This window comes from Bos javanicus, chromosome 1, assembly GCF_032452875.1.
Source record: "Bos javanicus breed banteng chromosome 1, ARS-OSU_banteng_1.0, whole genome shotgun sequence".
Taxonomy (NCBI): Eukaryota; Metazoa; Chordata; class Mammalia; order Artiodactyla; family Bovidae; genus Bos; species Bos javanicus.
The window spans coordinates 107,643,015-107,667,406 of NC_083868.1; the positions used below are offsets into that span (position 1 = coordinate 107,643,015).

Below are 24,392 nucleotides of genomic sequence, written 5' to 3' on the forward strand. Positions count from 1 at the left end.
AAAAAAGAAAAAAAAAAGTCTATGAATAACTAAGACATTATTTCTACAAGGAAGAGTTCTGAAGAATCAATCATGTCTATTAGGACATGGGTAATAAAACTCTTGAAGTGATGAATTTGCAGAAATCAGTTGCTGACTAATGCATTGCTCCCTGTAATCCATAAAAATTGAAGCTTTTTTTTTTTTTTGTATACTGGGCTAATACCCCAAGGAAGATTCACAATCACTTTCATGAGCTATAAATATTAAGGAAAGACGTTTAAAAATAGAAAAAGAGAGAAAGATGAACATGATATTGTTGATGATGGATATACCAGAAAGGCCATTCAATTACAAATATAAAATATTTGGATGGAGATACAGGGGTATCAGTAAAATGGACATATATAAGAGGTAATTATTAGGAAATCTGATATACAAAGCTAGATTGAAGAAAACTGGTAATTTTTTCACTTCCAGTAAGCTTTGGTTTAAGAATAACCTCATGCCACTTAAATATAACTAAAAAATATTTTACAAGTACTTAAATAACCATCAGCCTGAACAAGGGGCTGAACAAGACTGGTCAAGTTCATTCCTATCACCTGGGTGTTTCCTAATCTAAATCACCACCTTTTGAATCATATATACTTTACTGAGAAAATACCATGGAAGTAGGTAAAAATAACCTAAAATAACACAAATATTAAAAAACAGGTCAGGTGGAGAGAACAAAATTAGGTTAAAATATTTATGAATGAAAACAGAGCAAAACAAGTGATAAAGATTAGTGAAAGCACATGCTGGACATAATTAACAGAGAGATATATAGGAAAATAACAGAATCACTCACAAAAGTGAAATAGCAATCAGACCAAACCAAAATAAAGCAGACAAACCAAGAACATCTGGAATAGTGAGCACCCTTAGGGATTTCATGAAGCTTGGCAAGTGAAGGTGAATTATCACAACGCTTCTGGACCTGACAAGAATAAAGAGTGATGGCTCAGTTCTACAGATTAAGAAACATCATACAGGCAACAGAAAAATCCAAACACATCTCCCTTCCCTGACATCCATTTTTCTATTCCTAGTTTTCACCCATATTCTTTGAAGCCAGAGTCCTAATGGAGGCTATTCCATGGGCTGCTCCTGAACTCCATAAATGCCTTTCTTTCTAGTCTTTTTCTTGGTTTTTGTCATTTTGCTCTTTTGGAGGCTCATAATAAATGATCACTTGAAACTCTGTGCTGTGCTGTGCTTAGTCGCTCAGCTTCATCCGATTCTTTGTGACCCCATGGGCTGCAACCTGCCACACTCCTCTATCCATGGGGATTCTTCAGGCAACAATACTGGAATGGGTTGTCTCCTCCAGGGATCTTCCCAATTCAGGGATCAAACCCAGGTCTCCTGCACTACAGGTGGATTCTTTATAATCTTACCCACCAGGCAAGCCCGAAACTCTGTCTAGATAAAACAAAATCAGTTTCAAAACAAAATCAATCACCTTGTTGAGTGAGTCACAGAGAGGTCTTCTCTCTGTCTTTTTGAACACAGGCACCACGTCACAGCCAGACAGTCAATGGACAGATTGTAAACAGAAGCGATGTACACAACGGTGAGCCCTCACACTCGCAGCTTCCTCCTCTGTCTCCTGGAGCTCAGGTGAGTCCTTGCAGGGTTCTCAAGGGCCACTTAGCCCTGAACCCGTGAGAGGAGAGGACTGAGTGTCCCTCAGTGCTGGAAAGGAGGGTGGACAGTCAGAGAAAGGTATTTACAGATAAGAAAAGACAGGAAAAAAAAATCTGTCAGCTCAAGGAGAGCACTGTTCTGTTGGTAGAAATACACACAGTGATGAGCTAAACTCTGAATGGAAGAGACCAAGTTTATAATTGTCTTACAATATAGGTTTAAAAAAAAAAAGAGAAAAACAATAAAATGAAACTTTTCTATCAGGTAATAAAAATTAGAACCTACTTCTAGTCGTGAAGCTCTTAAGTGATGAGCCTGGATCTATCCTCCAATTAAGTTGTGAAAAGACTTTCTTTAAGAAAAAAAAGATAGCTGAAGGGGACAGAGTTCATAAAAAGTGGAAACTGTGAGCCAGGTGACCTGAGACTGGGTTGGTCCTGGGTTGAGGAAGGTGGGTGAAGATGTTTAATCGTCATAAGACTGTTTCCTCCTCTGAAAGTGGTGAGGGTTTGACCTCTCAGATCCTTTCTATCTTTAAAATCTTACTACTTTTCTATTAAAAACGCTCAGTTTCATAATTGATACTCAAATTTCTCAAAAGCTGTGTGCAAAATAATCTCCCGGTGACTGACAGTATAAAAGCAGTAAGTGTGTAAAGTGTCATCAGTCCTAAGAGCTCAAGGAACATAAAGCAGCTACAGAAAAACATTTGCAAAGGCCTTTGTTGTTTAAAAAAAAAAAAAAACAAAAAAACTTAGGATTGAATTTCAGAGGTAAGAAAAAAAAAAACATTCGTCTTTGGTGCAAAGGTCCAAGAGTAAAAACAAATTTCTTTTAAAATGCAAATGTAATGTCACAGAGTTTAGAGAAGCTCTTAAGGAAGGACCTGAAATTATTATTAGGACTATGACTAATTCATAGTCCTATGAATTAGCTCATAGTATAGCAGCTTTGAGCAAATTTAAAAACTAAATATGTAAACTAAAATTTACAAAATGCATTAATACAGATAACAAGCATCCATCAAATGGCTGCTGCGGCTGCTGCTGCTGCTGCTAAGTCGCTTCAGTAGTGTCCGACTCTGTGCGACCCCATAGATGGCAGCCCACCAGGCTCCCCCATCCCTGGGATTCTCCAGGCAAGAACGCTGGAGTGGGTTGCCATTTCCTTCTCCAATCAAATGGCTAGTCCTCAGAAAATGCCCAACCCTATATATGTATGTGTTTGAAGGGGAGGAAGGATTTAAAACAGTGGGGCAGACAAGAGACATACTCACAAAAAGAGAATGCCTGGAAGCAGAAATTGACAGATCTGGTCTGAGTTTTGTCGGGGATGAGCCTTTGAAAGCCTAAGAATGAGAAAGTGGAACATAAGTAGAATAAGAAGTTCAGAGGAGAAGTTGCCCAGAGCTGAGATGATCAGGTATGGCTTCCCAAAGCGGTAAGGCCCTGAGTCAGAGCAGTCCTTGGGGAAGACAGTGCTGGGCTGTTTGGTAGCCAATAATGTCTGGTCCTGCTATAGAGGAAAGGGCTCGTGCTGGGCCTTCCCGGGAGTGAAGTCACAAGGAATGCCAGGCGAAGGATCTGGAGTTGAAAGTGCAGACTGAGCTAGAAATGGATGGAGGAAGGTGATGCGATGTCAGTAGTGAGATGCTCAAATAGCTCAGTGAATGTGTGATGAGTATATCTGCATCTGTTTTTCAGATCTGCACCATGACAGTGTTCCTCAGAAGGTTCTAAAGGACCATGATGTGCAAACCAACTGGTGGGCATAGATTTCCTTTAATCCAACTACAATATTTTCCAAAGGTTCTTCTGCTGTCGGGTGAACTATCTGATGGTAGCTGAAATACACAGAGCCTGAGAACCTATGGTTTACCTGCAACCTATTTTTTTTGGAAAAGCCAACCATATTTCTTTCTTGCTGCTGCTGCTAAGTCGCTTCAGTCATGTCCGACTCTGTGCGACCCCATAGACAGCAGCCCAACAGGCTCCCCTGTCCCTGGGATTCTCCAGGCAAGAACACTGGAGTGGGTTGCCATTTCCTTCTCCAATGCATGAAAGTGAAAAGTGAAAGTGAAGTCGCTCAGTCGTGTCCGCCTCTTCGAGACCCCATGGACTGCAGCCTAGGCTCCTCCGTCCATGGGATTTTCCAGGCAAGAGTACTGGAGTGAGTTACATGCTAATGGATAGACCAGCCTTGCAGCTCTTAAACAGGAATCAACATAAATTTGAAAAGCAGACAGTGATGACACCTAAGTATTTCAAAGTAAGGTGATACACAGAATACAGTCAGCCCCAGTCATTTCCAGTTATGGTTTAAAAAAAAAAAGTGATTGTAATATGGTCACGTCGTACTAAGAAGGATAAATGGTAACTGCAAACCACTCAGAATGTTTTCACTGTGGTGTCCCAGGCTGAGGAATCACATAACTTATTAAACACAAACTTTACTATATTTTGCAGGAATAATAAAGATGTCTTAATTTAGTCTATAAAAACAGGAATTCATGTAATTTAAACATAGCCTAAGTAACTAAGGAAACAAACTACTTAGCCATTCAAAGCTACTTTAGCAGTGTCGTTGATGGGGGAGTAACTGGGTTGTAATTCTTACAGAATAATACACAGAAAACAACCTGTAATTAGTACCATTCTTGGAAGAAATGTAGGTAATTTAAAGTTTGCTACTAGTTAATAGTACAAACAAATAAAAAGACAAACTGCTTTCAAGTACTTTGGAAATAACTTCACCAGGAGAATCTACTTTCAATTAACATGTCAATTAAAATTACTCTTATCTTCTCATTAAAAGAGGGAAATGCACCTGTCATAGACAGTAAAAAAAAAAAAAAAAATAAAACGGCGATTAAAATGTTTCAGGTCTACAATTAGAATTCTAATTTAAAAACGAGTCCTTTTCTGAACAATGGGTATAATGACTGCAGGTTGGATATAAGATGTGATCCTGGTATTTTGCTGGGGTTTTCTCTTAAGGCAGAGGGGAGCAGTTACCCCAATCACTTGAAGAGAGATGTCCCGCCAGTCCCCAAGAACACAGGAGGAATACAGCAACTGGTGGGAGAGGAAGCCAACATCAAATTGGGCAACTTTTTTAGAAAACAGGCAACTTCTCAAACAGTTAAACACACACCTCTCATACGATCCAGTCATTCCACTCTTAGGTATTTTCCGAAGAGAAGTAAAAGAATATGTCCAAGGAAAGACTTGTATGTGAATATTCATAACACTTTTATTTGTAATAGATAAAAACAAATAAATAGAAACAACCCAAAGGTCCCTCAACTGGGCAATAGAGTATATCCATAAAATGGAACTCAGCTATCAAAAGGAATGCGCTATTACCATGCACAACAACACAGACAAAGCACAAAATAATTATATGTTGACTGAAACATGTCAGACAAAAAGATGAGTGCATATTATATAATTCCTTTTACATTAGTTTTAGAAAATGCAAGCTAACTCATAGTGATAGAAATGAAATCAGCAGTTGCCAAGGGACAGAATGGGGGGATTACAAAGCAGCATGCGTTTACTTTGGGGAGTGAAAGATAGGTTCATTACCTCGACTTTAGCCATGGTATCACAGGTGTACACATAAGTCACAACTCATCAGACTGCATACTTTAAATGTACAGTTAATTGTATGTCAATTCTGCCTCAATGGAGTTTTGTTATTTTTTAATAAAAAAATCAAAAGGAGAAGTCAAAGGGAGAAGAGGTAGAACAGGCTCAACATGAAGTATCACAAAGCCTGAGACAATTTCACAGAAAGACCATTGAGAAAGAGGGGTGAAGTTATACTCCATTTAGGAAGAGGAGTAGGTTGAGGCAGTGGGCACCCCAACTCCACTTGGGGTGATGGGAAGACAGAAGAATGACTGTGACAAACTAAGGTCCTGGAGAAGCAGGAGAAAGGGAAAGCCAACCACTTGGGACTGTGTTCAGAAGAGGGAAACCGGAAGAGAAGTTCAGGTTTCCCTAAGAGTTATCCATACCAGTTCCCAAAGAGTAGGCAGGAAGACAATGGGCTTTCCCCGTGGCTCAGATGCTAAAGAATCTGCCTGCGATGTGGGAAACCTGGGTTCAATCCCTGAGTTGGGAAGATCCCCTGGAGGATGGCATGGCAACCCTTTCCAGTATTCTCACCTGGACAGAGCCTGGTGGGCTACAATCCATAGGGTCCCAAAAAATTGAACGTGACTGAGCGATTAGGCCAGAGAAGGCCATGGCACCCCACTCCATTACTCTTGCCTGGAAAATCCCATGGACGGAGGAGCCTGGTAGGCTGCAGTCCATGGGGTCGCTAAGAGTTGGACACGACTGAGCGACTTCACTTTCACTTTTCACTTTCATGCATTGGAGAAGGAAATGGCAACCCACTCCAGTGTTCTTGCCTGGAGAATCCCAGGGACGGTGGAGCCTGGTGGGCTGCCGTCTGTGGGGTCGCACAGAGTAGGACACAACTGAAGTGACTTAGCAGCAGCAGCAGCAGAGTAATTAAGCATAGCACAGCACAGCAAGTGAACATATGGGGGCAGGAGTCACATAACTTGGTACCCTAGTTCTGGGTTGTGTGCGGCCCTTGAGTTTACCAGGAGCCTTCACACACCTGCAGGTGCAGGGCGGGACCATGAGAAACACAGGGACACGGATGGGGGCGACGTCTGGCCAACTGAAGGGGAGACTTTGGGGAGCAGTTCTGGTTGTTGGATGGAACCTCACCCCCTACCCAGCCCCTCCATAGTGCCAGGCATCTTTGGGACCCATGGGAGCTACTGGGGATAAGGCAGTGGAGTAAAGTGACCTCGCTGCCCTCAAGGCTCTGACATCAAGGTGAGGGGCTGGACATTGAGGAGGGGCTGGGCCATCTGAGGCCGTGCAGATTTGTGCTGGAGCAGCCCAGAGAAGACAGCAGGAAGTCAGGTCACCAGAGGCTTCTTCAAGACTCCCCAGGCCCCTCCTGCTCTGACACCAAAGACAGTTCCCAGGAGCATCCACGCTCCTCCCCCTCCACTGGCAGCAAAAGAGATTAGCTACTTGAAACTGTCACAAAGTTAAGGTCAGCCCTAGGTTTTTCATCCTACCCAAACACTGTATTTTTAAATTTGCCTCTAAATCTTCCCTAGATTAGAGACAGCTGATTGTCAACACATCTTTGCAATCTCAGTCCTTCGTTTTGAGCCTGTCACTGTAGGTGAGAGGAAGAAAGAGGCATGAACAAGGGTGAGGAGGCTGTCACTGCTTTGATGGACAGAACTCAATATTATTCCATTCAAACCAAACCAAACCAAAGCCTGTCTGTGAGAAGACACTCATAAAGTCATGGGATTTTGATGATCTCCTACTTTACTTGTCCTTAACACTGAGGAAACACAAGAGAGGACCTGCCATTAGGAAACCCTTTAAGTTATTTCAGGAAGATGGAAGCTCTTTCCTTTTATTTCAATTAATTTTAAGCATCGAAAGGAAAAAAACCCAATCTAGCAACAGAAGAAAGAACAAAATCCCTTTCATGATTTTCTTACTGGGGTCTTCTACAAATCACTTAACCTCTCTGGGGCTCAATTTTCTCAATGGTACAATAAGGGGACTGGTTTTTAGGTCTGGGGCATGTGAGTCTTATAAACACTTCATTCATTCATTCATTCAATATTCAAGAACTATCACAGATACTAGGTTACAGCAATAAAACAATGCAGGCTAACCCACAGCACTCCAATTCAATTCTAAAAAGACCAAAAATGAAGAACTGAATAAGATCATGTCAGGCAGTGACAAGCACTAAGAAAATACACAAGGAGTGCCTGGGTAGAGGGTGGAGTGGCTTACTCTGTACTTGGGAGGGGGCTTAGGGACAGCCTCTCTGAGGAAGTGAGTTGAGTACAGTCTGGGATGATAACAAGGAACCAGTCACTCAATTCCACAGAGCTAACAGCACAGGCAAAAGTCGTGAGGTGGGAATAGCTTATTTGGGTCTATGGGGTCACACAAAGTTGGACAGACTGAAGCGACTTAGCAGTAGCAGCAACACAGGTGAAAAAGAGGTGCCCTTCTTTTTCATTTTATACCCTTCCTCTCAGTACTATATATTAACTTCACTTAAATATATTTGCCCACAGCCCTTTTCAAAAATGATTTATTTATTCATGGCTATGCTGGGTCTCCGCTGCTGCACGGGCTTCTCTCCAGTTGTGCAGAGCAGGGGCTACTCTCCAGCTGCAGTGTGCGGGCCCCTCATTGCCGTGCATGCTTGCTAAGTCGCTTCAGTAGTGTCCCACTCTTTGCAACCCCGTGGACACAGCCCACCAGGCTCCTCTGTCCATGGGATTTTCCAGGCATGAATACTGGAATAGGTTACCATGCCCTCCTTCAGAGGATCTTCCCGACCCAGGAACTGAACTCTCATCTGTTACATCTCTTGCATTGGCAGGTAGGTTCTTTACCACTTGCAGTGGCTTCTCTTGTTGCAAAGCACAGGCTCTGGGGTACACGGACTTCAGCAGTTGCAGCACATGGGCTCAGTAACTGAGATTCCCAGGCTCTAGCGCATAGGCTCAACAGTTATGGTGTTTGGGCTCAGTTGTTCTGGAGCATGTGGGATCTTCCTGGACCAGGGATTGAACCTGTGTTGAACCCCTGTCTCCTGCACTGGCAGGCAGATTCTTCACCAGAGCCACCAGGGAAACCTGCACACAACTTTTTATTTATTAATTTTTCATTGAAGGATAATTGCTTTACAGAATTTTGTTGTTTTCTGTCAAACCCACACCCAACTTTTTAAGGAGGTGCAAAAACTAGCACTTGATTTGAGCAGTTCCTTCAAGACAGACTTCTTCCACACCAACTCCTTTGTGACTCTCAAGCTTCTGTCCCCAGGGTTATAAATTCTCACACTTATTCCAGGCAGGAGTAAACAGGATTTTAATCAGTGTTTTCCATACTTTTATGACAGTGATCCACAGTGCAAAAGAAATCTTACACTGTAACCCAGTGTCTACATACAACTGAAATAAAGCTTTTTAAAAAATTAGTCACTGTAGTACGTTCTATTTAATTTTTTTTTTTAAGTGATAAGGTGATTTCATGGAGAACTTACAGTTTGACAATCACTATTCTAACCCAATAATAGCTAGTAGTTTTGTTCAAATTTTTCCAAACTATGGAAAAATGCAATATTCAACAACCTCAAAGGCCATTTCCCCCTCCTGTTTTTCCTGTACATATACTTGCTTTAGAGCAATGGAACTCAAATTTCTGTGAAAGAAATGCCCAGAGGGGACATCTTCAGGAGGGTGAGGGAGGGAAGGAGGAGGAACCCACACAAGCAAACTGTTTACTAGGTGAGGAGACAAGACACCTCAGGTTTCAAAGATAGCCCAAGAAGGAAAGATTCAGTCTCCACAATAGCTAGAAAGGAGTGTGTGTGTGTTGGCAGAAGCAAGTCTGTTAGGTGAGCCATTAGATTTTAAGTTCCTAGAAGGAAGTCAATCTGTATCCCTACCTTGCTCACCATAATTCCAGGCCTATGTGGACAGATGTGTCACTGCAGTCCTGGGAATCAAACTTTGAATTTAGCACAGAAGTCATGGAGAGTCCCTTGGACAGCAAGGAGATCAAACCAATCAATCCTAAAGGAAATTAACCCTGAATATTCACTGGAAGGACTGATGCTGAAGCTGAAGCTCTAATACTTTGGCCATCTGATGCAAAGAGCTAACTCATTGGAAAAGATCCTGAGGCTGGGAAAGATTGAGGGCAGGAGAAGAAGGAGGCGACAGAGGATGAGATGGTTGAATGGCATCACCAACTCGATGGACATGAGTTTAAGCAAATTCTAGGAGATAGTGAAGGACAGGGAAGCCTGGCATGCTGCAGTCCACGGGGTCCCAGAGTCAGACAAGACTTAGTAACTGCCCAACAACAAGGGTGCTCAAGAACATTCTGAATAATGGAGCTCATTGTCATCATTAAACCCTAACTTTGCATGCATAACCCAATGATTACATTTTCCTGGAATGTAAAGATGTCAGGCCATAGTAAAGGAAACTTATTTATCTTCAAGTCACTGTTTAAGTCCAGGGAGATATTAATCAGATATTTTTTTCTCAGCACTAAGTGGGAGAAGGATGTTTTGAATTGCAAGATACAAGAGCAAGTACTGGCTGTAATGGAAAGATTCCGTGTCTGCTAGTGGCCATGGTAAACAGCTGGGATTAAAACGAGTGTGTTAATTTAATAGGTATTTTCTCAAGGGACACTAACCAATAGGCTCTGTCAGCCAAGGGCTCTCTCTCATAGAAACCATGCCAATTTCTCTGTGAAACACAGTTACTGTCCTTACCCCTGAAGTCAGAAGTGCACGCACCCAATTTCCAGTAGCCCTGGGGCCGGGAAGCCAAAAATTACACCTGCAAGCAAGCATTCTCCCACACTGCCACACAGCTGCCACATACAGAGAGACTCTCATTTAAACTGTGTACCCTTCAACCCCACGTAGGATCGTCATTAATGATTTCAGATTACAACTGTTGCTTTCTCCCAAAACAGTGATAAATAGAGGAGCTACTCTCAAAATGCTGTTCTTTTAAGTCATTTATTTGCTCTCCTCTCGGGGGCAAAAAGATTTGTTGAGACAAGTGTGAACCTGCCAGAGCTTCTTATTATAGATGCAGCCCCCCTTCCCTCCCTCTTTTCCACTCCAGTACCCTTTCCTCTCTGGGTTTCCTGAACTGAGGCACAAGCCTCTGGTAAGGAACTGTAAGTGGCTCCTTATCAAAACTAGGAGGGATTCACCGGACAGTGGGGTGAGTCAGCCGACAGAGGAAAGAACCACTCCCTTATCCTAGCAGGTCGACAATAAGTCGGGTTTCAGAAAGGAAAAAAGTCTGAGTAGGGCGGTAAACCCATTCCAATTCCAGAGCATCCGCACACACGTCAAGAGGGAACAAACAAGGCGTGCTGCCTCACCGGAGGTGTGGGCAGGCGAATGCATGCTTCTGTGAAGGGACAGCCTATATATGGGCGAGACAACAGTGGCAGCGAAGGGAGACCCACCACGCTTGACAAAACCACAAGTATTACGACTTGAAATATCACCCGCAGGGTACCGGCTTCGTTGCCAAAATCTCCCCGGATTTATTTTCAGGCAAGTGACTCACAGTCTCGTCCCCATAAGTAATTCCATTAAAATGAGTCGCCAGTTCCACTAACCCGACTTTCCGTTGCCCTCTGTCTGCCCCTCCCTCCTCTCCGCCCATCCTGCAAACCCAGACAGCTCAGAGACTGAGCAACCATACCCTCGGGAAGCAGAAGGCAGCCTCCCCGGCCCGGCCCCCACCCTCGCGGCAGAATGAATGGGGCCGGCGGCTGGCGCGAGCGCGGGGAGGGAGCGTGTGGGCCGTGCGCGGGGTGGGTACGTGTGTGCGCGCGTGAGCACGCACCCCGGCCAACTTACGGAGGTGGAGTTGGTCCTCGCCTGGCCTTGGTTCCGCACCTCCTGCTCCCGGAACTGCAACCCGGCCAGATGCTTCTCCAGCGCCTCCCAGTCCATAGGGGGAACCGGGGGCTCCTCAGGGACGCACGTCCCGCTGTCCGTGGGCTGAAGGCAGAGGCCCCTGGCCGCCGGGCCCCGGCCGCCGCGCCGGCCCCCTGCGGGCTGGGGCTTCTGGACCGCCCGGCGCGGGGCCCGGGAGCCGCTCGGCCGGCCGGCCACCACCACGTTGCCATTGTGCCTGAAGTCCTGGGGCTCTTGCGGGTGGAGGTTGCCGTTGGGCACCGGGGGCGGCATGGCGGTGGTGGCGCTCCTGCCCCCGCCGCTGCGGGTCCTGGCGCTCACGTCCCCCGGCTCCCGGGCCGGACAGCGGTCATCCCTGTACCCTCGCTCGTGGCGCCCGTCCTCCTCTTCCTTCTCTTCCCCGTCCTCCTCCGGCGCCCACTCATCAATCACCTTCTTCTGGTAGACCGGGAAGGGCTCCTCATAGTCCTCCAGGGCAGACACCAAGTCCAGGCTGCCCCCCGGCGACGACGAGGATTTGCACTCGGAGCAAGGGGTCACTTTGGTGGAGTTGGACTGCGAACTGGCGCGGCTGCTGTTGCTGCTGCTGCTGCCGGCGTCACTGCCTAGATCCATCCCATCCTCTCGGTAATCCTGGGGGGAGGAGGCAGAGAGAGTGAGCCGCTGGCCGAGCCTGCTCCGGCCGCCCGCCGCCCGCCGCGAACGCCCCGGCCCAGTAGTGCCCCGCGCCCGCCAGGCTGGAGGTGCGCCCCCGAGAAGGCGTCGGGGTGGGAGCCGGCACCGGCTAAAGGCTTCCCTCATCGCATCCCTTCCCCTGCGACGAGCGGATTTCCTCCGGGCAACTGACCCTCAAATCAGCAAACGGGGTGCCCAGGCGCTGGCGCGCAGACTTTTCATAACAGGGGCCCCTAGGCGCGCGTGGACTTTTTTAACCATTTTGTGCCGGGTGCGCCCCCGCACCCCGCTCCAGGGATTCTCCGAGAACCAGACACTTTCCCAGAGAATTCTAATTCCCTGGGGGCGGGGACCAAGAAGAGGGTGGGCGGCTACTAAACTCGCACCTCGCGCTAGGCGCGGAGACCACCCCCTACCCGGCCCCGCCCCGCCCCCGCCGGCGGCCCGGAGGCCGGCTCCGCTAGAGAGCTGAGCTTTACTTTCTAAGGAACCGCAGGCAGCTCGGAGGTCTCACTCCCGCCTCCGCGCCCCTTGAGCCAGGCCCGCCTCTGCTCGCTGGAAGGCTCCGGGTGGGGGGCGCTCTCGGCTCCCACTGGGCAGGGTGGCTCCCGCCGCCCCCAAAGGTGTGCGGGGCCGGGGCGCGGCGGCCGTGGCTGCAGGCGCCGCCGCCGCCCTGGGGGAAGGAGGACGCGCCCTGCCGGCGCGGAGCCGGTCCCGCCACCGAGCATGCCCAGAGGCTGCCGGGCGCGGCGGAGTCCGCTCTCCCGGCTTTCTCGGCTGCAGGCTGGGGCGGGAGGCCGGGCGGGGACGAGGTTGGAGGGGCCGGGAAAAGGCCCAAGGGAAGGGGAATCGGGGGCTTTAGGGACGCAGACATGGCCACTTAGCAGGGTCGGCTCCCAGGGGAGAGTGGTGAATTTTAACCCCCAAACACATTCATATTTCTTGCGCGCGCCTCAAGCCCTCTTTGCGGGGTTCATTACCCCGCCAAAACCTCCCGGCACCCCGAAGCGCAGGCCCCTGCCTCAAAAACCCACGCGGAAGTCCCCGGGTGACCCCTTGCAGGACCTCCCTCCCCCTACACGCGCACATACACAAGCCCATGTGGGAGCCCGAGTGACGTGTGCTCCATGGTCATGCACCATCATTTCCCTTCCACCTTCCTCCTCGCCGCTTCCTCTCCCTCCACCGCCCAGCTCCTGTCGCCTGGCTCCAGCCTCCCCTTCCAAGTTCAGGCTGTGGGTGGAACCTGTTGCTTTAGCACACGTTTTCTTTCCCTTCCTGGCTGCTCGCTGAGAATGACCTATGAGAGGTGTGTGTATGAGGAACAGAGGAGTGCAGATGGGACTAGTATCTGGCATGGAGGTGGGGAATCTGTTCTAAAGGTTTGGGCATGCCTCCGAAGTCCCCCTTGACCACCTCCAATCTAGGAGACATTAAAGGAGGGGAAGAGGTGGCTGTCAGGTCACTTGCCCTGTGGCTTGGCTTCCTTCAGTTTTTCGGAAAACCGAATCAAAGAAACCTTTGCTGGGTTTTTCAAAACACTACAACGGCGTTAGTTCGTTAGCTCATCCTCTTTAGGAACAAGGTTCTATGAAATGAAAGAATTGACACTTGGAGAAAGGAGTTGGGTTACAGAGCATCTTTTAAGGATTGCGAGTTTCCTGTGAAGAAACTGTTAGCCAACTCTGGGGAAAAAGGAAATGCCCTCTTTTCCGATTATGAAAAACAGTACTTGGAACTTAAGTGTTCTTCCACAGGCCAAAAAAAAAAGAAAAAGATACACGAGGTGATGGATGTAAGTAGGTGCAGGGGTGGGGGGGTCCCATATATATATAGGGTCCCATATATATATTTAATTTATAGATATGAAATCACCATGGTGGACACTTAAAACATCTAATAATTTTATATGTCAATTGTACTTCAATAAAGCAGGAAAAAAAATTTTTAAGAAAATGAAGAACAAGAAGAAAAAAATCAGTGCTTAATTTTACTACAGATTGGGGAAAACCAGTTTCCTTGAACTTCCAGATTTGGGCCTGTTACTAATTATTCCCTGTGAATTCTAGTCTGGACCAAGCCACTACCCTGGCTTGGCACCCTCCAGATTGAGAAAAGGAGGAATGCTTGGAATTCTTTAGTAGGGAGTGGCTGCCACCCTGACATTTCTTCTAAATCCTAAATGGGAGAGACCCTTTGTTTTAAGTGATTTCTGTGAAATGAGACTCTCTTCCTCTCTTAGGTAGGCTTGAGCCAGGGAAGATAAGCTAATCTTTTCACTTGTCTGGAAGCAGCTATCTTATTTATGAATAACAGGAAAGGGGCCTTCTGGTCTGTCCCGTTTACAGCTCTTCTGTAAAATAGGACGGAATATAATTTAAAATGTCTTTTATGGTAACATCTGTAAACAGCCTGCCTCCTGCTCCAAATATGGTTTGATTTTGAGGTTGTGGCGGAGCCCTGGGTCAGTGGGCTGCCCCCTGCGGAATAGAGGTGGCCTGTGAGTGTCCAGAGATAGGAGTAGAACGCACTGTGTGCTGAAAACTAGGGAGCTACTTTTCAAGTCACCATGTGAAGGCTTAGGTCAGAAAAAGCTCGTGCTCTGTGGCGGGACACAGGTAGACAGACAAATGTTGATCAACTGGGGCGATAAGGGACAGCTGTGGTCTCCATCCAATTTTCAAGCATCAGGACCCCCTCAGCCAGCCCCCCAGACTCCCTCCTGGGTTCAGGCTTAGCCCCCTGCTGCCCAGATGGTCTGTGTTCAGGGAATGCAAAATGACGCCTTAGCAAAACATTTGGCAAGATAGATCCCTGCCAAAAATGCACGGCATTTCAAAGCCAAATAGAAACATCTTTGAATTATCTGTCCTTTTAAATTATTTTCTGACCAGATATTCTGGATCAGATGGGAAAGTGCCATGCCTTTTTTTTCTCTTTTCTCTTCATACAAGGTGCCTAGCTCGCCCCGTTTGCATTCTGCTTCCAGCTTTCCATCTCCTGCCAAGAGCCATCCCACTTTGGAACATGAAACCCTGCCAACTGCTAGGCCCAGCAATAGTCTACAGATATGTCCAATGGGATGAAGAAATGATTTGCAAAATGATGGAAAAGCCCCGTCTTCCTGTTTACAGGAACAGTTCCTCAAGTCAGGGGCTTGGGGCTTACAGACTTAGATTTGTCCCTGCAGCCTCTGTAGTTAGATGTCACACATGTGAGTCACGTGGGTGTCATCCCAGACCAGCGCTTTCAGCCCTATCAATCACCAGGGTTCTGTCCCTCTTAGTGCCCACTGCTCCCACCCTCGTCTAGACCACTGTGTCCTGAAATTACTAAACAGTCTCCCTACTAACTTTGCCCATTCTGTGTAAGCAGCCAGAGTGCTTTTCTAAAATGCAAATCTGAGGGATTTTCCTGGTGGCCCAGTGGTTATGAATCTGCCTTCCAATGCAAGGGACTCAGGTTTGATCCCTGCTCAGGGGAACTAAGATCATACGTGCCATGGGGCAACTAAGCCCATGTGTCACAATGAAAATGCCACCACCACCTCCACCCACCCCTCTGTCATGCACACACACCATGCAAATCTGAGCAGCTTTCTCCTGGATTCATTAACCAGGGCTCCTTACTGCTCTTAAAGGAACTGCTTCCTGTCCAACCTCCCCCAACTTCTTTTGGTTAATTTCTACTCATCCTTTAAGTCTCAGCTTCAATGTTACTTCTTCCTGGAAGGTTTCTCTGATTCTGTGTACCCGTCAGAAAGGGATCATATGACTTTACCATGTTCCCATGACACTTCACTTATCACATAAGCTATACCCAAGTTGCTGTTTAATTGCTGATCATCTTTGCTGGGACTAAAAAAATCCATTTTAGATCAAGACCCACGCCATACATACATATAAAAATATTAAAAAGTTTCCTAAAACTCTTAGTTTGTAAAATCCTATCCTAATCCATTTAAAACAAAATGTGGTCACATTTCACCATTGACTTTACAACCCTCAAATGGATCAGAGTTTGGGTGTGAAAAAAAGACTCTAAATTCTATAAAGGGAGGAGCTATTTCTATCTTGTTCCTGGTAATTGGAATGGAATAGGAACTTGACTGATATTTGCTGCTGGAATTATTAATAGTTACATTTAATCCTCAAAAACCCTATTAAAAAAAATACAACACCTTGTATCTCCATCTATAGGTAAGGAAGCTGAAGACAGTTAGGTTAAGCAACTAATGCCAAAAGCTAGAAAGCTGGGTGGCAGAGCCCGATATTGATTCCAGGTAGCTGGGCTTCAGAATCCTTGCCCTTAGTCACAGAGCTAAGAGCTCAGCATCCCTTGGTCCAGATGCATATAGATGAATTGACTAAGCCAAACTGATTCCTTACAGCCACCTCAGTGAGTTCTCTGTCTCCTGACCTGCAGAGGCTCCTTGCGCAGTGTTTATACAGAGGACAAGGCAGCTGGCAAGAGCAGCTGTTCCCCTCTGCACATACGTGCTCCAGTCAACGTCCTCAATTGTCAACAAGTTCATCAGTAATCCGCAAGTCGGGGCACTTCATTGTCTAAAAGGAAGAGTCTAGACATCTCAGAAAATGAATTTCACATTATTATGAACTCCTTTAAGAAGGCAGCCACCTGAGACTGAGGTCTTCATTTTGACATGGATAGGAAACTGGAATAATACTCAGAGGGTCTGGATGAGATCACCTTCCTTAGAGATCAGTGCTATTTATAGGATTTTAATCTATAAAGGCAACATTTGCAGAAAGACACAACTGAAATATTTAAATCATAAGGAATAAGAATAGGTGGGGAAAAGATTTATTTGCAAAATTTCCAAACTAATTCTGAAGTTATTAGCCCTAATGCTGAACCTTCTCTAAGTTGTAGCATTTAGAGTAATAAAGATATGGCTAGCAAAGGGGTTTGTATTTTATCTTTATTACATGAATTACATGCAAGTCACATGCAGTACACAGATGCTCTCCTGTTTCATCACCTGAGTGTGACTATATGGGAATATTTAACAGCACTGTGGGGCGGAGTGTCCTGGGTATAGAACATCTGGGCTTTCTTTCCTGCAGTGTCTCTAACCACTTTTGTGACCTCCGCTTCCTCATGAAGGAGCTGGATTGCCTGCTCCCAGTGTTAAGCAAATAGTAAGAATTAACTGAATGATTAAGTGAATGCACTAAAAGGCTTCTTCTAGCTTAAGGACCTTTTAGAAATGTCTCTGCATCATTTTATCACTTTCCTTCTTGGGAGGTACAAAGTTGGTTCCTCCAGCAGTTCAAAAACAAGGTCTATCTCCCTTAGGTAGGTTGAATACATGGTGTGTCTCTTTTATTTCTGTAGGGCAAATGAATTGATTTAACTTATTAGTCTGTACGTGAAGCTATTTTGGAGATGGTTCCTATACACACCTAAAATAATTTTTTTTCTTCCATTTATAGAGCTATGCTTTAATGAAAAAAACACAACTTAAAAAATTATCTGAAATATTTTGATTCTCTAGCAAACCATGACATTGCATTTATTTCCTGTGCTTTCCTCACTAAAAATGAAATAGCAAAATCTAGGCAAAACTCAGCTCATCAAAGATAGCTCCAATGACCTATTTTCTAAACCTGAAACCAGGACACTTGGCTTGACAAATACTACAGCACTCACAGAAACTAGGTGAATGCGTGTTTGAGATAAAGATTACCCTGAAAAATCTGTAAGCATTGGCGAAGAAAGCAAGTCTAACTGTGGCAAAGGGACAGCATCTTTATCAGAGAAAACTGACATAGAATGTGTCAGTCAGGACCTCAGCATATGGCCACACAGACTGTGCCCTGAACAGTGCCAGGAGGCTTGTGAACCCCACCTCAGGTGCCCACCAGGAGGGGCCATTTGGTTCCCTTTGCATAGATGACAGTGTCAATGATGCCCTCTGGAGTTGTTCAGTACGCAACAGTACACATAAGCTCTGGTGGGAATTCCACTGGTAGGAAATTTCTTCTCTGTTGACATGACTAGAAGAGGAAGGCTGCTGTTCTTTTCCTAACCAAGTCGTACCACAGACTGGATGGCACAAACACAAATTCAACTTGTCGAAACCCTCCAGTCTTTCTTTCCCCAGACGTTTTCTGTCATCAGGTTCTACTTTCCCTAAGTTCCTAGCACTTCTTGAAATTGCAAGTCTGTCAGCAACTCTGAATTTCTTTTTTGAACTTTATTGAAGGGTATTTGTATGTGCTAAGTTGCTTCAATCGTGTCTAATTCTTTGTGGACTCTGTAGACTGCAGCCCGCTAGGCTCCTCTGTCCATGGGATTCTCTAGGCAAGAATACTGGAGTTGGTTGCCATGCCCTACTCTAGGGGATCTTCCTGACCCAGGATAGAACCCACATCTCTAAGTCTCCTGCCAACTGGGAAGTCCACTGAAGAGTATACATTACATAAAAGGATGTTTAGGAAAAGCTGGGAAATTTTGTAGACACACTGCCTGAGCGGAGGGAAGCATTACAAGTGATGGGCACTGAAGCCCACTTGCCCATCACTTGATACAGGTTGAAGTGCCGAGAAAGTGTATACCTTAGGCTTCCCTGGTGGCTCAGTGGTAAAGAATCTGCCTGCCAAAGCAGAAGACGTGGGTTCTTTTTTTTTTTACCAAAAGATGGAAAAATGCCATTAAATTTTAAGTAGCTACTTTAGACCAGGTTAGAAAAGGAGTTAATTAAAAGCTAAACACAGCTGTTTTGGGACAGAGAAGAGTAAAGCCATTTCTAGGCCAGAACCCAAGTTCAAGAGAGGTAATTTAGAATCAATATATGGTTCTGATTAGGATTTTTATCCACAATGCCCCTAAACACTGGCTCCTGAGAGGCAGAACAGGCACCTTAGTAATATCGACATCTGGGAAACAAGACACTGGGCAGGAAGGTGGCAAGGTGAAAACAGCCTCCTGCACCCAGTGCAAAGACAAAGACAGAAAACAGTGGCACTCTACAAAGATGACTATGCTTTCTGCAGAAAGCAGGCTTCTTTTAAGATCAAAGACGTGGGTTCTATTCCTGGTCTGGGAAGATACTACATGCCACAGAGCAAGGAAGCCCATGTGCCACAACTATTGAGCCTATGCCCTGGAGCCCGGGGACCTCAACTATGGAGCCCATGTGCTGCAGCTACTGAAGCCTGCATGCCCTAGAGCCCGTGCTCTGCAACAAGAGAAGCCATCACAATGAGAAGCCCGCATACCCCAACTAGAGAGTAACCCCCAATCGCTGCAACTAGAGAAATCCCCCACATGGCAATAAAGACTCAACACAGCCAAATATGCATATATATATGTATATATATATGGAAGTGAAAACTTCTGGCCACTTCTTGACATAACATTGGAAGCACTCTAAAATTTGAAAGTGGCTGCTGGCATTGTCAGTGTAATGTGAGCAAGAGGAATGCACTGGAAAGTGGAGGGAGGTGGTGAGGTGGGACAGGAGAGAACTCTTCCAAGAGACTTGACTCTGCCTCTGCCTCTGCCTCTGCCTCTGCCCAACTCTACATTTAGGGGCAAGGTGGTCCCTGCAGCTCTTTGGGCCACTGGCCTCATCATGAAAGGAGAACTGTATGAAATCATCAGATGCCTCCAAGGGTCAGGCAGGTGAGGCAAATGAGTGAGGCTGGCAGCGGGGGCAACAGGAAGTCACAGGTTGAGCCGCTAAATCACTGAACAGCACAGAGCCATCTGAATTAAAATTCAGGACAAAAAGCAGGTTTATCCTCATTGGAAAAGACTCTGATGCTGGGAGGGATTGGGAGCAGGAGGAAAAGGGGACGACAGAGGATGAGATGGCTGGATGGCATCACCGACTCGATGGACATGGGTTTGGATGAATTCTGGGAGTTGGTGATGGACAGGGAGGCCTGGCTTGCTGCGATTCATGGCGTCGCAAAGAGTCGGACACAACTGAGCGACTGAACTGAACTGATCCTCAGTTTGGGCTTCCCTGGTAGCTCAGTGGGTAAGGAATCCACCTGCAATGCAGGAGACCTGGGTTCAATCCCTGGGTTGGGACGATCCCCTGGAAGGCATGGCAGCCCACTCCAGTATGTTTGCTTGAAGAATCCCCATGGACAGAGGAGCCTGGCCAGTCACAGTCCATGGGGTCACAAAGAGTCGGACATGACTGAACAGCTAAGCAGAGCATACATCCTCGGTTTATCCCTGGATCACCCCTTGGACCTCTGCTCTGAGACCTACATCCCGAGAATGCTAAGTCCATATGAAATGAGTTAAAGAGGCCATACATCTTAGCTTGTACAGGACAGTCCTGCTTTATACCTGCTGTCTTCGCATAATTATTAATGGCACCCTCCCTTACTTGCAATAGTGCCCCAGTTTCCATGATAAATTACCTGATCATCCCAGTTAAGGGGGAATCATCAATGACTAAACGTAAACTTTGTGGAGCAGTATTTCCCAGATCTGTCCAGACCTTCAAACGAAGTTAAGCAGGTTGGGTGGCACTGTTTTATAGGTTATTAGTCTAAATGAATTTCCAAAATAGTGCAACAAAAATGGTTCAGTAAAAACATTATGACATTAATTTTAAAATCACAGAAAATACATGAGAGGTTACCAATTTATGAAAAATGTTAAACTTCACTAGTAATCAAAGAAAGGCAATTTCAATCATAATGAGGTAAAATTTTGCCTGTAAAAATTATTTAGAATGACAGTGTCAGTGTCAGAATGGGTGTGATAGAAGGAACACTCATATATGGTTAGTGGGATTATAAATCGGCTGAGATATTATATGATAACATCTCTTAAATGTCTTTACAATATTTATACTCCATGATCTGTTAATCAACAAATGTTTATTGAGCACCCATTACATGCCAGGCACTGAGAGATAGACAGGTAAAAGAAATAAATGCTAATTGCCCTAAAATGAAATTTCACTGTTGCAGAGAAAAAGACATTACAGAGGGGAAAAAAATGTAACAATTTGGATTACAGTTTGTAATAAGTGCCATTCTAAAGGAGATCAGTCCTGGGTGTTCTTTGGAAAAAATGATGCTAAAGCTGAAACTCCAGTACTTTGGCCACCTCATGCGAAGAGTTGACTCATTGGAAAAGACTCTGATGCTGGGAGGGATGGGGAGCAGGAGGAGAAGAGGACGACAGAGGATGAGATGGCTGGATGGCATCACCGACTCAATGGATGTGAGTTTAAGTGAACTCCGGGAGACGGTGATGGACAGGGAGGCCTGGCGTGCTGCGATTCATGGGGTCCAAAGAGTCGGACACGACTGAGTGACTGAACTGAACTGAACTGAACTGAATAAGTGCCCCCAGAGTCACTGGCTATGACACTGAGAGAGCATGGAGGTAGTGGATGTGTTGGAGGAGGAGCAGGAAACAGGTTGGTCAGCTGAAGAGGGAGAGAAGAATCTAACAGGCAGAGGGAGCATCTTGGACAAGGTTTTGAGGTTGAAAGAAGCTTACCACAATTGAGTAACTGAAAGGAAACCACTGGTTGGAGCAAGAGAGTTCAGGGAAAGTGGCAAGATGAAGTTGAAAGGTGAGCAAAGGTTGCCATGAAGATCTTTATCCTAACAGCTACTTAGGGGTTGTAAAAACAGATTTTTTTTTGGCACTCTTTCCATGGTGAAGAATTGCATGGGGACAGGATAGAGCAGGACAAGAGTGGATGCAGAGAGACGAATTAGGAAACAAATATAGCAGTCCAGGAAAGAGATGGATGTGGCTTAGGTGAGAGTTGGGGAGATAGGATGAAATAGAAATACTGAACATATATTTCCATGATAGAATCAACTGGATCTGGGGACTGAATAGATGGAGGTAGTGAGAGAGAGATGTCACTGACAGTTTCCAGGTTGTTATCACAGGGAATTTAGTGCAAAGGTTATGTCTCTTTACTGAAATGGGCAGTTAGGAGGAGGGTGTTTGGGCAGGGGAGCAGAAAGAAGGAAAACATTGACTCCTTTTTGGACATTTTCTGTTTGAGATGGTATAAGACATACAAATGGAGATCACAAGAAGGTATTCGGATATGTAGGACTGGAACTTAGAAGAATGATCTGGGGCTGGTGATGTAAATATGGGAGTTGCAGCATAAAGATGTGAAAGTTTGGTATACGTGACATTGGAGACAAACAGAGTGAGAAGAGAAGTCTCTAGCCCTGAGGAACTCCATCATGTATAGATCTTAGATAAGAAGAACAGGGTTTGTAAGAAAAACAAGGAAGAGAATGGGAGGGGAGACAATAGTTACTCTTTAAAAAATGTAGCCTAAGGACACAGAAACGAGGATCTGGATTTACACACAAAGATGCTCATTGTGGCATATACAATAGTGAAGAATTAGCTTCAACCTAAATGTCAAAAAATTGGAAGATGTTTAAATACATTGTGACATATTCATTCTGTGGAATAAATGCAGTCAAGTAAGATGCTTTTGAAAATTATAACATTAAATGAAGGAAGGAGGGTATACTATTATACACACAATGTGATCCACATTTTAAAAAATTAAATGGATATATACCTAGAAAAAGATGTAGCCAAATGTTAATAGTGGTTAACTCTGGAAGGCAAAATTGCAGGTGATTTTTTAACATTTGTATCTATTTGTATTTTTCAATTTCTTTACAATCATCATGGAATAGGTTGTAACATTTTTTCAAACTAGAAAATAAATTATGCATATTTATTTTATTCAAAATGAATGATTCTAAATTTGTTACAGAATCCCATAAAAATGATTGTTCCAATGAGATAGATTTTATTTATATAAATTCTGTGATGAATCTTCATATAAAATAATTTTAGAGTTTCATAAATTGCTTGTTTAATAAATAATAAGCAAATAAAAATAAATTTGACTAATTAATAAATAATGAGTAAATAAACTCCAGGAGATAGTGAGGGACTGGAGGCCTGGGGTACTGCAATCCGTGGAGTTGTAAAGAGTCATACACGACTTAGTGACTGATCAACAACAAAATGGCTTATTAATATAAAATTTTTGAATATAAGATTTTCTTTCAAAATATAGATTGAATCAGCACACTTCTGAAAAAAAAGTTTGAGACCATAATGAATGGAAGCAGGGGCTGGTAAACTTTTACAGTAGATGGCTAAGTAGTAAATGTTTTTGACTTTGTGAATCATATAGTCATACTGAATGTTACTTATTTTTTTTCCTAAGCAACCCTCTAAAAATGTAAATACTCCTAATTTTCCAGCCATACAAAACCAGGTTGTAGGCTTGATCTGGCCCACAGACCATAGTTTAATGAGCTCTGGAGTAAAGGATGAATATGCTAAGAATAACACAAAACGGACTTCTCGGGTGGCCCAGTGCTTAGGAATTGCCTGCTAATGTACAGGACACAGGTTTGATTCCTGGTCCTAGAGGATTCCACATGCCAGGGACAGCTGGGCCTGAACACTGCAACTACTGAGCCCATCACCTAGAGCCCAGTGTTCTGCAGCAAGAGAAATCACTGCAATGAGACACCTTTAGGCAACAAAAGACAGCCAGCGCAGGCAAAAAAAAAAAAATAAATTTAAAAAATTAAAACAAACCAAAACATTAAAAAAAGAACAACATATAACTACTTTCTCATTAAAAACTAACATAATATTGGGATTGAATGTTCAATTATTAAAATCCTAGAACCCGTTGGGATCTATTTTCAACAGGAAGCAGAATAAACAGAAAAGATCCAAAAGTGTGTCTAGTGTGTGTGTGCTCAGTCGTGTCTGATTCTTTGCAACCCCGTGGACTGTCTGTGGGATTCTCCAGGCAAGAATACTGGAGTGGGTTGCCATTTCCTTTTCCAGGGGATCTTCCTGACCTAGGGATTGAACTTACATCTCTTGCATCTCCTGCACGGGCAGGCAGACTCTTAACCACTGGAGTCACCTGGAGCAAAGTTTAAAAAGAAAGTCTTTATCTTTTTTAATGGAAAACCGAACCTGTACAAATACATCACGAAGTTGGTAGTTTTACCTAGAAAGTAAAAGCTAAAGAAAAATTTCTTATAAAATGAATCTTTTCATCATTCTATAATCTTAATTTTTGGTGCCATGAGGGGAGTGTTGCTGTTATATCCAGGAATCTATTCATTTGTTCAAGTCATAAACCTGGGAGCCATCCTTGTCCCTCCCATCTGTGCTTCACCTCCAGTCACCAAATGATGGAGCTTCCCTGGTAGATCAGCTGGTAAAGAATCCACCTGCAATGCAGGAGACCCTGGGTTGATTCCTAGATCCCGGATTGATTCCTAGAATCTGCAACATATTTATTCTAAGGTTATATTATTTGAGCTTCTTTGGTGGCTCAGATGGTAAAGAATCTGCCTGAAACGCAGGAGACCTGTGTTCAATCCCTGGGTTGGGAAGATCCCCTGGAGGAGGGCAGGGCAACCCACTCTAGTATTCTTGCCTGGAGAATCCCCATGGCCAGAGGATTGCAGTCCATG

At 44.9% G+C, this 24,392-nt stretch overlaps 1 protein-coding gene across 3 annotated transcripts in view; it reads right to left on the minus strand.

Moving 5' to 3' along the window:
• The window catches only part of SCHIP1 (schwannomin interacting protein 1), a 180,131-nt gene that overhangs the window by 134,956 nt on the left and 20,783 nt on the right, over positions 1–24,392 (minus strand). The window contains exons 1-2 of one of the 3 annotated variants that reach the window (XM_061417351.1): positions 12,366–12,512; positions 11,152–11,844 (exon numbers count right to left, since the gene is read on the minus strand). In XM_061417351.1, the coding sequence (XP_061273335.1) occupies positions 11,152–11,826 (675 nt within the window). In that variant the 5' untranslated portion in view covers positions 11,827–11,844; positions 12,366–12,512. Of the gene's footprint in view, positions 1–11,151; positions 11,845–12,058; positions 12,233–12,365; positions 12,513–24,392 lie in introns of those variants that run through there. The other 2 variants (XM_061417345.1, XM_061417359.1) reach the window with 2 other exon arrangements.